Source organism: Marmota marmota, unplaced genomic scaffold, assembly GCF_001458135.2.
Source record: "Marmota marmota marmota unplaced genomic scaffold, marMar, whole genome shotgun sequence".
NCBI classification, from domain to species: domain Eukaryota; kingdom Metazoa; phylum Chordata; class Mammalia; order Rodentia; family Sciuridae; genus Marmota; species Marmota marmota.
In genome coordinates this window covers 2,819,516-2,837,420 of record NW_025999992.1, presented here as the reverse complement: position 1 = coordinate 2,837,420, position 17,905 = coordinate 2,819,516, and the positions used below count along the sequence as shown (strand labels likewise).

Genomic DNA, 17,905 nt, shown 5'->3' with positions numbered 1-17,905 from the left:
ATGCCCAAAGCTTTGGCTATGGGGATGGTGGTCCTGTTCCTACCTGGGGAACTTGAAAGAGTCTTTAACTAGCAAAGTAATCAAAAAACATTGACTGGGAAGGAAAAATAAATCCCTAGCTCTTGGAAAGATGATGTTGTGATCTGTACCCCGGAAGGGAGTTCAGGATTTTGCAACTGAGACCCAGAGAAGCACAGGCAGGTGGCTGAGGCAGTGTTGGGACAACGTTGTTGTTGAGGATGACATATAATTCACAATTTCTTGGAACCAAGGGATATCTTACAAAGTCCCAGGCTGATGAGAATGTCGCCAAAGCTACAGTTCCCTCTTATGGAGGAAGCGGCAGGTCAGGATGACATCAGGCTGATCAGCACGACTGAAACACAGGTCCTTTACAGGGAGAACCATCATCCAAGGCACAAAAATCTACAAGGAGTTTTCTTTAGTAGTGATACAAAAGAATATTACATTTTATGGTCTGTACAATGTAATAAACCATCAATAAACCAACAGTGAAAGGAATATATGAAAGAAGACTCCACCCAAATATAGTGAAAGCATAAGGGATCTTTTTTCCAGACAGGACAGATTTTCTAATAGTGAATGTGGCAGGTGTTCTGCCTAAATGCTAAAGGCTCAGAGGAGCTCTAATTCAAGTGCCTGAGGCTGGCAGCAAGGGCAAAGGAGACTGAAAAAGGGCTTCTCAGCTGGGTGTGATGGAGGCCGAGGCCGGAGGATCGCAAGTTCAAGGCCAGCCTCAGCAACTTAGTGAGACCCTGTCTCAGAATTAAAAAAAAAATAAAGAGAGCTGGGGGTGTAGCTCAGTGATAGAGCACCCCTGGAATCAATCAATCCCTAGTACTGCCAAAAAAGAAAAAAAAAAAAATCTCTGCTTGGTTGCTCAGGGTCTCCTCCATGCCTTGGGCCAGCCACCTGCTGGCCTTCCTCAAGGGAAATCAGAGGCCCCTGGCTCCCGGCACTTTGCATATGCCTTTGCAATCATGCTGAATAACTTGAAGAAGGAAAAAAAAAAAAAGCACTTTCTCCATCTACCTACAGAGTCTTGGTGAGTCAGTCGACAAGTGTGTGACAGGGGTCCCCACCCAGAGAGGGCTCCCTGCAGCATCGATGGGTGAGTGGGAGGTTCTGCAGCAATGCAAACCTGGGGGGTGGAGGTTGTGTTCAGTGAAAACCAAGCAACAGAACTAAACCTGGGGGGTGGAGGTAGCCAGAGGCTTGGTGGGGCACACTCAGGGCAGGACAGACAGCAGCCAGAGGGGACTAGACACTCACTACACCCTACCATGGCTTGGGTGGATGAACACGCAGTCTGGCCACTCGTTGGGGTGGCGAGAGGGATGGGGGCAGCGGAGGGACGGGGTCAGTGGGCCTCACAAGAGTTCATACTGCTTGAGGTGCATCCTCTGGATGATGTCACGGCAGTCGTTGAAGACCCTGCGGATGTTCTCTGTGTCCACGGCGCAGGTGAAGTGCGGGTAGCAGTAGTGCTTGCCATCCCCAGTGGCCGTGCTGATCCTCTGCAAGAGAGAGCCAGGGCTGAGGGCCGGGTGGGTCCATGCACTTGGGGGGCAGGTCGGGAGCACCTGGCAGGAGGTACCTGGACAACTTGGAGCTTACCTCTGCCCACAGGTGATCCCTGCTGAGCTGGAGAGACAGCACACAGGTGCTGGCCAGCCTCAGGAGAGGCAGGCTAAGGTTTCCAGAAATGGGCACCTAAGCATGGTGTGCTGGAACACACATCACGTTCTCCTCTGTCCTGTCTACTGCTCACGGTGCAACCCAGGGACTGGCCTTAGCTGACGTAGTTTTAATAAGCTTATTAAACATCTGGTGTGACTGGCGGTCCAGCAGTGGGCAACGCACTGGTCACCGGGACTCCTGCTCCCAGATGGTCTTCAGCACTTGCTGAGGGTGCCCTGGGCTGGCAGTGGAATGTCTCCTGGCAGTCTAGGAGCACAGCACCCTGTTGTCCAGTAACTTGGGGGATGCAGGTTAAAGATCCCTGATCATGATGCCTGAGGAGGTCCTAGAGTGACAGGCTCATGCACACTCTGAAGCTGCGTAGGTGAGAAATGGGCTGTGGCTGAATCTTAAGTCTGAACCGGCACAACTGATGTGCTCCCAAGAAGAGATTAGGACACAGACACAGGGAGTCCACAATGAGGAGGAGGTGGCCGGCTGCAAGCCAGGCAGAGAGGCCTCAGGAGGAAGCAGGGGGACTTCAAAGCTCTGGCCTCCAGCAGTGTTTGGAGACCTGCTGTTCAGGCTCTGGCAGCCCAGGACTGCTGGGACTCCTTGGGAATCCCTGCGCCTCCTGCCCCTCCCCTATCTTAATGAAAGGATCTTCAGGCTCTGTGACTCCTCCAGCGGGTGGGTGGGTGGGGTGGGGTTAGACTAAATTTGAGCACAAGTCTGGCTTCTCTTGAACTTTTTTTTTTTTTTTTGAATGTGCCGGGAGTGGAACTAGTGCCTTACCAATGAGCTACACCCACAGCCCCTATTTTTCATTTTTAAACTTGGGAACACCAAAACCAAGGAAGTTGTGTGTGTTTGTGTCTGTGTGTGCATGTGGGCAGTACTGGGGATTGAATCCACTCTGCCTCTGGGCCACATCCCCAGCCTTTTTAAACAATTTTTACTTTGAGACAGGGTCTGCCTAAGTTGCTGAGGCTGGCCTCCCACGTGCCATCTGCCTGCCTGTCTCCCCAGCCACCTGGATGACAGGTGTGCACCACCACATCTGGCTGGTTAAATATCCTTTGTGCTCTAAAGCACCAGGTGAGCTATGGGTGCACACAGCATAAGTGCACCGAGAACAAATCAAAAGAAGGCTGTTTTCTGTAACCACCAGACTGGCTGGTCCTGTCCCAGGGCAATAAAAAAACTGGGGTAAGGAGACATTACAAAGGTTGTTGCAACTTGCAAATCTCGCACAGTTCTCCTTGCAGCACACCTCCTTTGATCACTGGCTTTCACTAAGCACGAGGGTGGTAACTGGTCAAGGAGAACTGGCAGTCCCCGGCTCTCTGCAGGCCTGGGGCCCTCTCTTAGGAGACGGTGGTCAAGGTGAAGGAAGGCTCAGGGGAGCTGGTGAAGCACCAGGCAGTCACCTAGGAGGCAGGAAGACTGCCATGGTGCTGGGGTGCCAGGATGCAGCTGTCCACCCCACAGCCACCATCTTAGCTGGACCACTGGGAGGCCAGTCCAGCTCTGACTTGGTGCTCCCAGCTGGTTTCCAGTCTGAGGGACAGGATTGTTCCCAGTGACGGGCAGGACCCTGGGGGACACCTGCCTCTCCCACTCCTGGCTCCCCCAGCTCCAAGTTCTTCCTGCCTGTGGAGATGGTTCCAGCTGACCCTATGGGAGGAAGGGCCTTGTCGGAGACTCACCCTGGTGGTCAGTACCCTCCTTAGGCAATGACTGTAAAGTGCATCTAAGGAGGATGCTCACTGGGCGCGCAGCTGGCTCTCAAAGTGGACTTCCTGCCACTAAGCCCCTTGCTCCTCTGCCCTTCCCAGAGGACTTCTAGTAGGACTAGAAGTTTATGGTTCATTGGGCCTTAGAACCTAAGGCTGCCAGTCGAAGCTGATTTTTTTGGGGGGGAACAAGTACTGGGAATTGAACTCAGGGGCACTCAACCACTGAGCCACATCCCAAGCCCTATTTCGAATTTTTTTTTTCGAGACAGGGTCTTCACTGAGTTGCTTAGTGCCTCACTTTTGCTGAGGTCAGCTTTGAACTCATGATCCTCCTGCCTCAGCCTCCTGAGTCATTGGGATTTTAGGCGTGAGCCACTGCACCCGGCTAGGTTTTTTCCCTTTCCAAGGAAGGAAAGGTTTGTCCAGACAAGGTCTGAATGCCCCTTATTTGGGGGATGGCGTAGTTTGTCTTTGGCACTGTGGATAGAACACAGAGCCTGCTAGGCCCGTGCTCTGCCCCTGAGCATCAACCCTGCCATTTAAAATGTTTTTTAAAATTCTGAGACAGGGTCTCACTAAGTTCCTGAGGCTGGCCTCGAACATGCCGCACTCCTGCCTCCGCCTCCCAAGTAGCTGAATTACAAGTGTGTACCACCCCACCTGGCTTTTATAACCTTCATCTCAATGCCCGACATTTTCATACTTAATTAACATTTCATTCTGATTAGAGTAGTGTTTCATGGGGCACTTTCTAATGTGTCTTATATTTTGAGGTCTTACAAGGTGCTCCTCAAACAAAGAATCCCTGGATCTGCTAGGAACTGAATTCTCTTATTGAAGATGTTTCCAGAATGTCCCCGTGTAGGGAGGCTCTGGGAATCTGACCACCAAACACCTGCTGTGGATTCAGAGCAGCAGCAGGCCCCAGATTTACGTACTTGCAGAAGATTTTCTGGTACTGCCTGTTCACTTCCTGGAGAACTCTTCATCTCTCCGGGCATGGATTTCTTACGATCCTTACTTTCTAAATCAGTGTAGGACTCAAAAGGCAACCTGCCCTTGGGGTGTGATGGCAAGGGGGGCAGGCAGGAGAGCTGAACCATGGCCCAAGGGCCACTCCTGCGCTGGCTGGGCTAAGAAACTGACTTGTCCAAGAGACAAGGTCCACTGCACCTGACATGTGCACCTGCAGTCTCACCAGGAACATGCCCTTGGCATTCCTTGTGAGTCACTAGTTCCAAGCCAGGGAAAACTCACAGCCAGCTGTAGGTTATTCAAGAGAGAGAAAAAAAAATGTAGACATATATACATAGAAACAGCAAATTCGGCAAAAATTTTATCAATCTGGGGTCAATTTGCATAGAGTAGATGGGAATTATTTGCATTTTTTCCATGTTTTATGTAAATCTGCAAGGATCTCAAAGAGTTGAAGATGAAGAAAAAAGAAAATATCTTAATTTGAGCGGGTCCATTTTTATGTTAAATTTTTCCTGTTACTGCTTTTGGAAGTGAGGTACCAAAGTATGAGAGCTGGAGTCGCAGCCTGTGCAGGAGAGTTCTGTTCTTTTCAGAAAGCACAAGTGAGTACTGTGTTACCCTGGTGAGAAACCTGACCTCTCTGATTCTCAGTGTGTGCCGCTGTGAAGGGAGCGAACACACCTTCTCTCGTGGCTCATGATTTTTGGGAAGACTCAGTGAGATCATGAAAGGCTAAGGAATCTGTGAATTATACGGAACAACGTAGCTTAGAAAATACTGCTTACCAAAAACAAGTCCCGGATAAAGAACTTGGCTCTTGTGACTTTGGGGTCTTCTCCTGCATCTGGTGTCGCTGCGGAAATTAAGAATGGAGATTTAAGTGGTGAAAGAGACAAGTGTGTGGAAACAAAGGAGGAATGGAGCTGGGCTGCCCTGGTTACCGCGTCCACCACGCCAACAGAAGGCTCTTTCCTTCTCCCCCAGATCATTGACATGTCGTTCTTGGGCCTCTGACAAGGCATTCTTTGGCAGGGCTGTGGCCTGAAAGTGTGTGTCCCTCCCAAGTTCTCTCAAAGCTCAAAAGGTCGGTCCTTTGGAAGGCCATTAGGTCAGGTGGGCTCAAGACCCAGGGAGGTTGGGCACACCTTCCACTGTGTGAGGATGCAGTCAGAGGCACCATCTGTGAAGCAGAGACCCCAAATCTGCTGCTTCCCAGCCTCCAGTACAGGGAGCAGGAAATTCCTGATGTTTATAAACCACACAGTCTCAGGTATCTTGTCATAGCAGCCAAAATGGGCTGAGGGAGGTAGATACTCTCCACTCAGATAAAACGGGCGCACCTCCGTGCATGCTGACCACAGCTCCAGAGCCGGCTCTGCCCGCAGGCCTGCTCGGACAGGAAGACTGGCAGCCCTGGGCCTTCTGGGGCGAGGGTTGGCACTGGCTGCTGGTGTGACTGCAGCTGGCTTCCATCAGCCCTGCTCTGAGGGGTGGAGGGAGGGGGGCTACAGCGGGCACTCTGGCCCCAGGTCCTCCTGAAACGGTCTGTGGTCCTGGGACTGGTCCCACATTTTCTGCACTCGGGACATCTGTTCTCCTGCGACTCGGGCTGCACAGGTGGGCTCACCACTCTGCCTTCTCTACTGAGGGTCCGTGAGGACATGGCCACTCTCCTGGGAGTGGGATGGCAGGCCTGCTCTCCAGACCGGCCAGGCTTGGCTGGAGGGAGGGCTGGGCAGGCCATGTCGGTGTAGCAGGCAGAGAGGGCAGCACCCCCTGCTCTCAGCCCAGCTGTGTGGGGCATCACTGAGAGCTTCCAATCCCACGTGACCCTAGGCACTGGGGATGTAGCGCAGTGGAGCGCTGCCCAGCTGGTTGGATGCGCAGAAGGAAACCCTCCCTATGTGTGTGGCCCTCGTGCGCCTGCAGACACTCTATTCCTTCTCATGGCCACAGTTGAGGCCGAGGAGGAGGACGCGAGCCAGGCCACCATCGGGTGCACCGATGCCAGGGACAGGTGGGTGCCCTGGGAGGTCCAGGGGGATGTGACGCAGTGCCCAGGTGTGGCTGTCACTGGGCCTGAGCCACTGGCCCTGTCCATCCCCTGGCTGGGGCGGGTTGGCGCTGGCTTGCAATGCAGTTAAGCCAGTGGCCACGGTGCCCCTTAGAGGGAGCGTAAGTGTGGTGGTGGTGGGGATTAAAGGAAGATGGCTTGGCAGAATTTCAGAGAATGTTCTGGAAGGATACAGGAGGCCAGGGAAGAAGCTGTGGCAGTCTCTGAGACAAGGAGAGTGAGGACCTGGACCGAGGACGTGAGGGCAGAAGGAAGGAAGAAGCTGATGTGGAGGTGGCTCTACAGAGCTCGGCCACCTCCGAGATCCGGGAGGCCAGGGCTGGAGGTGGGTGGCACCAGGAGAGGTGAAGGCCTAGCTGGCTGGGAGGGGGGCAAGGCCAGCAGTACGGGGCACCAGCAGCCCCGTGGGTCCCCTGAGGCAGGCAGCCCGGCCCGCTGTGAGCTTTAGCAAGGAGAGGAGGAATGCTTGCTGACGAAGGAGGGCCTGGGCGGCCCCGCAGGCCGAGGTCCCAGGCCACTTCCAGGGCTGTTCACCCTGCAAGGAACCCTCGAGCTCCTGCCCTTGGCCAGCACATCCAGGGTGGTTCAGGTCTTGCTCTGACTGTGCTAGTCAGGGGCTCTGCCATTATGGGGAAGAGAAAATTGAACACAAAGAGCAGGAAAGTTAATTACAAACCCCAAATTTCCTTCCCCTCTTCACTGATGATAGAAAATAAATCCTCCAAACCTGAGCTGGTCTGCAGGAGAGTCCCTTTCATTTGGCTTTATCTAATTTGGGCTTCAGATGTTGAGAAATGATGTCATTCTGCCTGTGACAAATCACCCGGGTGCTTGCTGACCCTGAAGCACAGTGACCAGCCCTTCCTGGTGACCTTCCTGCCTGGATGCTCAGCCCTGCCAGCTCAGGTGGACGGATGGTCCCCCCAGGGGAACTCGATGGGCGTAGCCAAGGGCAGCACAGGGAGGCTGGCCGAGCCGGCTGTGGACCAGGGTTCAAGGAGTGTGCTGCCCACACAGGCCCCCGGTGTGTGGCCTTGAGCAAGCTGCCACCTCTGTCAGCCTCACATTCCGTGGTAAAATAATAGGAAGTACCACCTCAGCTCCCAGGAAGGAGGAAGGCTCCCAGCCACACAGACCCCAAGAGGGGCCTAGAGGCAGAACTTACTCAGCCAGTGACACATTCATACCCCCCCCCACAATGGTCCTTTCTTCTTTTTTTTGGGGGGGGGTACTGGAGATTGAACTCAGGAGCACTCAACCACCGAGCCACACCCCCAGCCCTATTTTGTATTTTATTTAAAGACAGGGTCTCACTGAGTTGCTTAGGGCCTCGCCATGGCTGAGGCTGGCTTTGAACTTGTGATCCTCCCGCCTCAGCCTCCCAAGCCACTGGGATAACAGGCTGCACCACTGCCCAATGGCCCTTCCCTGTGTTGCACGGGAGTGTGAACCATTTACAAGTGGATCCTAAGCCAGACACTGTAATACAGGTCAAGCGTCCTGAGATGCCCCAAACCTGAAGCTTTTTGAGCATCAACATGACACAAGTGGAGTATTACACATCTGACCTCAAGTGACAGTAACAGCCAGAACACAGGTGTGCTACAAACCTGCAACCTCACCTCAATCCACGGTGTAAGGTGGACATGAAGCAATGAGTTCCACGGTTAGACCCGGGCCCATCTCATTATGGAGGTGCAAACATCCCCAAATCATAAAGCCCCTGTGGTCTGAAGCACCTCTGTCCTGTCCCTGGGTAAGGGTGCTGAGCCTGTGTGCCAGCACTTCAGATGGCGCTAGAGGAGAGGGCTGATGGGGACTGGTGGACGTCTTAGTTCAGGAGGTGTTTGAATGACTGGACCAGAGAAGTCGTCACTCTTCCGTCCAAGGACCTGCTGGAGCCTTACCATCTTCGGGGACGGTGTAGTTGGCGTACTCTGGGAAATAGTCTTCGATCTTCGATTTCCCCGCTAGGACTTTTTCCGCCAGCATGTCCTGTTTGTTCAGGAACAGGATGATGGAGATGGTCCGCAGCCACCTGGAGAGCAAGAGACACAGACTTCACCTGTGCTGGGTGAGAAAGCTCCGGACAGGGCTGTCGCTCAGAGACAGAGCGCTCGCCCGGCACAGGCCAGCCCTGGAGTCACCCCAATATTAAAAAACATTGTGTCTTCCTGGAAATGTACAGGATTCATTTTTTTTAAATTTACTTATTAATTTTTTTGGTACTGGAGTTTGAACCTGGGACACTTGACCACTGAGCCACATCCTCAGTCCCTTTTTTATTTTGAGACAGGGTCTTGTTAAGTTGCCCAGGCTGGCCTGGAACTCGCAATCCTCCTGCCTCAGTCTCCCGAGTCGCTGGGATGACAGGGGTGTGTCACCGTGCCCAGTGATGTTCAGGAGCTACAGCTGTTTGGTACACCAGTACCTCCTTCCATCTGCAAGCCATGATAAACACTGGGAGTTAGTGGGGCAGTTCAGCATTTTCCAATTCAGCTTCACTGGGGACATAAATCTACTGGTACCAAAGCCAAGATTCATTCATTAAACAGAGACAGTAGGATTTCTGAGGTGTAATTTACTAATAAAGGGTCAGAAGACTCACACTGGAAGAATCGTTAACAACAGCAACAACAATATATCACGACTCGTTAGCTCAAGGCAGAACCTGGTGTGCCCCTCACTGGGTCTCCTCTACACCCAGCCTCTGGAGCAGTGGCCTTCCTGGGGCCAGGATGTCCATCAGATCTGACTCCCTGCATCTCTACCTGGTGGTAGTACAGGGCGGGGACATCTGGAGGGGTCTGTTCTCTCCGCCTCATGAAACAGGAACTGAGAACTGGCTCACAAAGAGTCTAGCAAAGCAAGGAATCAGTACCGCCTTGGGGGCCCTTGCTTCCGAGCCGACTAGTCAGCCCACAGTCATCTATTATAAACTAAAGCGCAGGCCAGGCATGTGGTGCAGCCCACAACCCCCACCACTTGGGAGGCTGAGGCCTGAGGATTCAAATTTGGGGCAAGGCTCAGCTATTCATCTAGACCCTATCTTGGAATAAAAAATTTTTTAAAAGCCTAGGGATATAGCTCAGTGGTAAAGCACCCCCCCTCGTGAGGGGGGCAGTCCCCAGGACCACACACACACACACACACACACACACAAAACAAAACCCCCAACCACTTCCACCACAAATGGAAATAGTGTATAGCTTCTTCCAGTTATAAACTACATAAGCTTTATAAAAAGGTTATTTTGAGAGTATTTTTCTATTATCTTAGATTAGCCTTAATTAAGATAATAACTTATCATCTTAAATTATAGAAAAATATTCAGAAAAAAATGTAATTACACCAGAGAAAATTACTATTAAAATTATCATGTTTTTACACCCAGGTTTTTCTTCTACTCTCACATATATTTATAAAATAAGAACTTTTTTTTCAAAACCACTTATTTTTGTTGTCTAGGGTGCTGAGGGGGGCACCCTGTGCATGCCCGGCCAGTGCTCTGTCTCTCTGCTGGTCCTGTGCCTGCTCAAACTGCAGCACTGTGTCCTTCCTCCCGGGGGTGAGCAGCGGTGAACTTACAGCCACTCCAAAGCACAGGCAGGGTTGGCATTTAGTGGCCCGATTTCTTTCCTATTAACTTCTTAGACCACAAAACTGAAAACAGTGTTGGACGCTTGATAGAGATACTTTTCCAATGATCCAAGCCTTTTGCAGGGCTAATTTATATTCCCTGGGCTCCTTGGAGACACATTTCAATGCCATGTGAGTAAGCAGTGCCTGTGTGCTGGCACCTCGGCCACTCTGCAGTTGGTAGAATCAGCCTGGCTGCGGCTGTGGTTTTGAGATGCAAGGGCTCTTAGAGACCCTCAGTTACCTGTAGGTGCCTTTTTTTTTTTTAAACTGGGGATTGAACCCAGGGGTGTTCTACCACTAACCACACCCCCAGCTCTTTTTATTTATTTTGAGACAGGGTCTCCCTAAGTTGCTGAGCCTGGCCTCGAACTTGCCATCATCCTCCTGCCTCAGCCTCCTGAGCCACTGACATTACCATCACCATACCCTGCGAGTGGCCAGCAAATGTTCTAAGCTGGATTCCTAAAATTTAAGCATAGAACAAAATCAATTTTGAACCCCAGATGTAATCTCAGGATTTCAAAACAGGTCTGAAATGTCTTGACAAAGCACATTCTCTGTTTCATTAGAGCATTTCCCTCATCGTCCACACACTAGGTGGGCGAGGGAGGCCCTTCTTATGATGGCTCAGGGTCCATCAGTGAGGACAGAGTATGTTTCTGGGGGAACAAACATGAACGCATTCTTCATAAGAGAAGACATGCAGTCCCGTGTGAGACTGTGTGGACCCCGCGTGACCTGTTGTTCCAGATGCTTTCAAACAGGTCCAGGGACTCTCGGAGCCGGTTGGTGTTGTTGTCCTCCCGGATCACCATGTTGTAGCTGCTGCAGGCCGCCACGTAGATGATGGCCGTGACGTCTACATGGGGAACAGAGGAAAGGGAAGCCTGTGGTCAGACAGAGGCAGTGGCCGTGGGGTCAGGGTCAAGCACGTGCCTGGTAGCAGCTCAGGCCAGGGGCACGGCCGTCCACTGACCACTGCAGGCGTGGTGTGTCTGGTGTCAGTGCACACCTCACGGGTTGCCCCAAAGAGAGGTCACTTTGGGATGCTTAAGTTCTTTGTGAGATTTGTGTTTCAAGAAGAAGCACAATGATCTGATAAAAAATGCTGCAGTTTGGCTGGGCACATCGGTGCCCGCCTGCCCCAGAGGCTCTGGAGGCTGAGGCAGGAGGATGGCAAGTTCAAAGCCAGCCTCAGCAACTTAGGGAGGCCCTAAGCAACTCAGTGAGGCCCTGTCTGTAAATAAAATATAAAAGAGGGCTGGGGATGGGGCTCAGTGGTTGAGTGCCCCTGAGTTCAATCCCTGGTACCAAAAAAAAAAAAAAAAAGCAGTAGTTTGCATCCTAGGTAGGGGAGGATATCCCAATCAACAGCAGTCACACCCGGGCTTGCTGAGCTGGCCCTCTACCGGGTCCTGAGGGTGCATGAAAATCACCGTTGAAACACTGGATCCATTTCCTTCTCTCGTCCCTCTGGCCACCGACGTCGAACATGCTGTGGGGAGCAAGGGGAGACTGTTGGGGCAGCAGGAACCCGGGCGTGCCCACCTTCCTCCTCTGCTGTCAGAATGTCCCTGTTCAACGCTGCATCTGCCTCATCAGGGCCACGCGTGGGGCTGCCAGCTCTGTCCCTCCTCTGTGGCCCTGCACAGTGGAGGCTCAGGGAGGGCTCAGATAGGCAGCAGCCTGCAGTGTGCAGGCGCACACAGTAGGTGCCTTATAAATGCAGTGGTTTCTAGTTCACACCACATCCTGCGCAGACTTTGGGGCCTCTCTGAGTACGTGCCAAGTGCCCACCCAGGGCAGCTCAGGTGACCTGTCCTGGCTCTCAGACATGGTATCTCTCCTCCCCTGGACAAGGGAGAAAGGCTCCCTGCCCTCCCAGCTGTGTCTATGTCCCTCTGGGACACTGCAGGCCTCTTCCTGGGCCTGCAGTGGGTCTGGTCCCCTCCTGCATCAGTCCAGATCCCTGGGCCGCCCAGGTCTCCCTCGGGGGCCTCCCCTGCAGCTCTCCAGGCAGCATCCGCCCCTCCCCAGCATCTCTCCTGCAGCACCCCTCCTCCACACCCCCCAGGCTCCTGGCTAAGCCAGACTTGGGCTTTGGGACCACGCAGTCTGTACCAGCTGGCCCGGCAGGCTCATCAGCCATCCTACAGATTTTAACCTGCTTTGCCTTAGCACGTGCCAAGCTGCTTGATGAGCAGCCAAGCCGCAGAGCAGAACACTGTTCAGCAAACCCTGCTGCAGTGGGACGTCTCCTTGTTAGTAAGTCCCCATGCCCGGGACCTGCTGCGGTGTGGGTCACTCCATAACTGTACAGCTCTGACCACAGCGTGGACCTAGCCGGGCTTTATCCAGGCCACACGGCCTGACTATGTCCTGCTGGGTTCTCAAGAAACGCAGAGGAAGTACACATGCCTGCCCGTGGAAAGTTCTGGGCATCGTGGGAGTCCCGCTCAGGGCCCTCACTACTGACTCGCCACGGAGGTGATGTGGGCAGGGGACAGGAGCATGTTCTCAAGTGCTGAGCCGCACAGCAGATGTAGCAGAAGCTCCAAGGAGCCAGTGCGCTGGGATTTGAAGGCTGCTTTGATGGATCTGTAGGGTTTGCTTAGCCAGGCAGCATCCAGGGCTTGGAGGACTGGGTGAGCAAAGGCACTGTGGCAGGGGAGCTGGGTGAACTTTGAGGACAGTGACCTGGTACAACCTGGTGAGGCAGAAGACTGGCCAGGCCTATTCGGATGGTCTGGGTGGGAAATATGGGGGGACTAGGATGGGCAGTGCAAAGGGCTTTGTGGATGGAGAATCAACTGAGGGTCTCAAGGGAGGAAAACAAAGAAATAGGTTCATTCAGTGAAGTTTGTGCATGGACAGCCAGAAGAGCCCCCCCAGGGGTGTGGACAGGGGGAAAAGCCCCCAATGGGGGTGGACAGGGGGAAGAGCCCCCCCCCCCAGGAGGGCAGACAGGGGGAAGAGTGGACAGGGAGAAGTGCCCTTCAGGGGAGTGGACAGGGGGAAGAGCCCCCGCAGGGGGGAGGACAGGGGGAAGAGCCCCTCAGCAGGATGGACAGCAGAAAGTGTCCTCCCAGTCAGGGGGACAGGGGGAAATGCTCCTCAGGGGGTGGTACAAAAGAGATTGCTGGCTTCAGTTCTCAAGCTCCTGATTTAATCCAAGGGCCAGTCAAACCTGTGACCAGGGTGAAATGTCACTTTCCTTGAGGGGAACACTTCATAATACTACTACTTGAAAGTAGGTGGTAAAATGCAAGATTTCAACCCTTGCTCGAGATCAGATTTCACCCAACATCCTCACCTGAAAGGATCAGACTCCTTCAGGCCCCTCCAGCCCGAGGGCTGGGTCCTGGGACCCCGCCCTCCATCCCACCTGAGGCTCCCCTCTGAACAACATACTCACTGAAAATTCACTTTGTCCACTTGGAATCGTGTCTCGAAAATTCCCGATGTCAGCACCCTGCACCTGAGCAGGTCCTGGGAGCAAGGAGAGAGAAGCCAGCTCAGCCCTGCCCTGCTGTAACCATGGTGACTGACACTTTCAAAGGACAACTTCGACTGTAAAAAAGCAGTAATAGCTAAAGACTCAGATGAATGCTTGTCTTATCCTCCAGGGAAAATCTACAGTGAATGTATAGATTTGGTCCCAAAGACTTGAGAACTGTGCTTTTCTTTTCTGTTTTGTTTTGTTTTTTTTTGGTACTGGGGATTGAACTCAGGGGCACTCAACCACTGAGCCACATCCCAGCCCTATTTTGTATTTTATTTAGAGACAGGGTCTCACTGAGTTGCTTAGCGCCTCGCTTTCACTGAGGCTGGCTTTGAACTCGCCATCCTCCTGCCTCAGCCTCCTCTTTTTTCAAAAAACGTTCCCTGTGAACATCTTGCGACTGCTTTGCCCCTGACAACTGAGTCACAGCGCTCGCCTCTGGGGAGAGCACCTCTGCTCCTGTTCAGCTCTGGGTGAAGAATACTTTCGGAGAGAAAGTAACTCTGCATTCACAAACCAGGGACCATAAGACTAGAATCGATTATAAATTTGCTCCCTTCCTTGAATATCTCTATTCTCTAAGATCTAAGATGACATGGTCCTCAGGGGTTGGAAAGCCAGGGGGTTTCACTAAGGGGACGTCTCTGCTTCTCAGGCCACCTCAGGGTCTTCTCTTAAGCTCCACCTTTGTGATGTTGATGAAGCGGTCACTGTGCTGCCATTCTGGACCAAGAGAGGTGGTCCTGCCATTTTACACAAGGAGGAGTGTTTAGGACAGGCCTAAGGGATCCGCCTGAGGCTAGGAAGCCCAGAAGGCTGTCAGATCATTTTAAGCTGTTGGAATTGGCTTCAGAGAGAGAGGGACCTTAAGGGAGAGAGAGGACCTCAGGCTTCCAGGGAGGGGAGAGGAGGGAGCCTCCAGGGGCCCAAGGCTCAGGGCCCCGGGATGCAGCTCTGGGGGGGCCTGAATGGAGCCCCTCCTATCCTCTGGAAGGCCTGGTGGCTGTGGAAGTGAGCCACCTGAGCACCCGTCTCTGCACATGCCTGAGGCCTCTGTGTGCCTAAAGACGTGCCCAAGTTTGCTCAATCCAAGGGAGACCGTCGGGCACACCTGCAGTGTCCTATGGGACCCCGCTGGACCCAAAGCAGAGAGCCCCCGTCCACAAAGGGGAGTTGAAGCCTGGCTTTCCTGTTGCCTGGGCTTCTTTCCAGGCCTGGGAGCAGGGGCTCAGGCTTGGTGACGGGCTGAGGACACTGGCATGCACAGTGAGCACGCAGGAGGCATCTGAAGGATTTTTTTCTTAACCTGTTTTAAAACGGTCACTGAGTCTCTGGGAAGTTGGCCGCAGGCTTGCACAGGGTGCTGCTTGCCTACCTGGTCAGTGGGAGTGTAGTCCACCAGGCTGACACTGTCGATTCTCTCCAAGAAGCTGCAAGAAAAGCCATGTACGCTCAGCGGCAGGTTCTGATGCCTGTCCCCTGGGTTGGGGACGCATGGTCAGTGCAGAACAAAGTGAAAAACCAGCCTCTACCTCAGAGCAAAGCCTGTCCAAGGAAGGGACATGACCTTTGTCCTTGGAAAGACCCACAGAGCACTCCTAGGCACATTCCCACCCTGCTAAGTTGTTTATCTACAAATAACAGGAGAGATCTGCTGCGCCAGGTGTCCCTGACTCAGTCAGGCTAGGTGGGGATCCATAGCAGCCCCCTAGCAGCCACCAATCAGCATGAGACAGGGAAATACCTGGGATGCCAGATGACCCTCCCAGTGGTTTATGGTGGTTGGTAACAAGTTGGGAAACCATGTAGTTCAGCACGTACACCCCTCTTGGCTCAAACCAATACCACTTTTGTACTGACCAATCCCCCCTACCCAACTTGTTCCCGCCAGTGAATGTGCTAATCATGTTTTAGAGTTGTTATTTGATTTTCCCGCGGTGTGTGATGATTTGCTAAGAGATGCTATGATGTATGTGGGGGGTCCCTGCCTTCTCCAAAGAGTGTATAAAACTGCTGCAAACCCTGGGCTGGGGCCTCTCAGTGTCACCAGTTGCTGTGTGCACGCGGAGGACAGAGCTAGCCCGCAATAAACACCTCTTTGCTGCTTACATTGATCTTGGGTCTCTGGTGGTCTTTTGGGGGTCCCGAATTCGAGCATAACAAAAGCACATGAGGACGAGGGTGGGCTGAGAGCTGAAGTCCACCTTCCTTCCTGAATGCATCCGATTCGATAATGCTACTGTCCTGATGAAGAGCAAAGGCCTGATTCTGGTGTGTGTGTGTGTGTGTGTGTGTGTGTGTGTGTGCGCGCGCGCGTGTTGGGGATCGAACCTGGCTTCCCACAGGCAGGGGCAAGCACTCTGCCCCTGAGCTAAAATTCTTGAAATTTTGAGAAAGGTCTTCCTAAATTGCTGAGGCTGACCTTGAACTTTCGGTCCTCCCACTTCAGCCTCCTGAACAGCTGCGATTACAGGTGTGCACCACCATGCCTGTCTTTTCTCTTTCTTCATTTTAACCTCTACCTTCCCTCTTTCTTCTTCCCCAGTCCTACAGGGTTGGGGAAAGGGCCAACTTGGAAAATGAGGAAATGGGGGGCCTCCTTTCCAAAGAGAAGACAGTAGAAGTCATTGTGATGTAAATAAAACATGGAAGTTGAGAGATGACCAAAGCCGTGTGTAGGAGTGGAGTTAAATTGTGCCTGTAGAGACACTGCAGAGCTAGGATCCAGGTGACAGGGCAGTGAGAAGCTGGTGGCCTCTTGGGAATGGGTAGTGTGGATCCTTGTAGCTGCCACTGCCTCCCTGGCTGGAGGAGGGAGGGTCTGCCCCAGTTGAGGCAGGTTTGAGAACAAGAGAGGAGGTTGGCTCAGTGGCGCTGGCCTCCAAGGTGGCCGTGGTAGAAAGCACGAGGGCAGGACGCCCCGAGTCCCGCCCCCCCCACCAGGAGGGAACGTGAACAGAATCTGCAAGTGGGAGAAGTCCCTGCCCGTGGTGGGCGCTCAGGCCTGGGGCTGACAGCTGGCTGCTCCCCAGGCCCCCGTGCTGTCAGCATTGACCCAGACTGGCCCTGGTGACATGATACTGGCACCTGGTGCTGAGCACTCCAGGCAGACTCGAATCAGCTCCCTGGAGAAGGGAGCAAGGCCGAAATTAAACCTGGCACCCAGGATGCAGGGTGTAGGAAGCAATTGACTTAAAATGGATGCACTGGGGCGGAGGCACCCGGAGAATGTATTCAGATGGTAATAACCTGTATGAGCAGAAACAGTGAAAGAAGCTGACAAAAAGCACACCTGAGGTTCTGGAGGAACGCAATTAAACACTGCCTTCCAGAGGAAGTGGTGGGACAACCGTGCTGAGCCACTGTCCCGAGATGCTGGTGGGTCTCCCCCCACCTCCAGGGCAGGCATTGCGCTGCCTCCAGCTCGGCTGCCTGGCCCAGGTCCAGGGCTGCCACAGAACGACCTCACTGGGGGCTCCTGAGGTTACATACAGAGGTGAGCTACAAAGGGGACTTGTAGTCACATAGTCTTGCACATGACCACATTTGAAAGGGTTATAACATTGTCTCCTTAAAAATGCCACTGCAACCTATGAAGAAAAATTAAGGAAATCTAAGAATTCCCCTTGCAAACCTTTGACTACATACTACATACAGAGCTTCAAAACATCATCAAACTTCTGCAGGAATGGAGGTGCGCACGTGCAGTCCAGCAGCTCAGGAGGCTGGGGCAGGAGGATTGCAAGATGGAGGCCAGCCTGTGAAACTTAGTGAGACCCCGTCTCACAATAAAGAAAAAAGCTGTGTGTGGAGCTCAGTGGTAGAGGACCCCTGAGTTCAATCTTCAGTAACCACACCCTCCCCCCAAAAGTCACCTGTGTTGTTGAGAATGTAGACAATGTACCTTTTTCTCCTTTTCCCTTTGAAACCTCAGATTACATCCCCATGGAACTCTCTCCACCTGGCACTGAGGCATGCTCTGTTTAGCAGAGTGCACGGTCTTTCATTGTGATTCACCCCCTTCTTAGAAGTGGCGATAGGAGACACATGAAGCATGTGAGCTACACTCATCTTTTTTTTTTTTTCCCTTTAAAGACACAAAACGCAAAACCAAACCAAACCAAACCCAAAATTGCAAAACATTCCTATATTGTCCAGGCTGGTATAGAACTCCCAGGCTCAAGTGATCCCCCTGCCTCAGCCTCCAGAATAGCTGGGGTTACTGGTTTGTGCCACTGCCCACCTTGCACAAATCTTTAAAAAAAAAAA

The 17,905-nt window shown here is 52.8% G+C and overlaps 1 protein-coding gene across 1 annotated transcript in view; it reads right to left on the bottom strand.

Moving 5' to 3' along the window:
- Nucleotides 1–204: 204 nt before the first annotated feature.
- The window catches only part of Gnal (G protein subunit alpha L), an 87,270-nt gene continuing 69,569 nt past the window's right edge, over nt 205–17,905 (bottom strand). The window contains exons 7-13 of the mRNA XM_015506049.2: nt 15,012–15,066; nt 13,550–13,623; nt 11,571–11,629; nt 10,873–10,993; nt 8,400–8,530; nt 5,204–5,271; nt 205–1,538 (exon numbers count right to left, since the gene is read on the bottom strand). Coding sequence (XP_015361535.2) covers nt 1,392–1,538; nt 5,204–5,271; nt 8,400–8,530; nt 10,873–10,993; nt 11,571–11,629; nt 13,550–13,623; nt 15,012–15,066 — 655 coding nt within the window. The 3' untranslated portion in view covers nt 205–1,391. The remainder of the gene's footprint in view (nt 1,539–5,203; nt 5,272–8,399; nt 8,531–10,872; nt 10,994–11,570; nt 11,630–13,549; nt 13,624–15,011; nt 15,067–17,905) is intronic.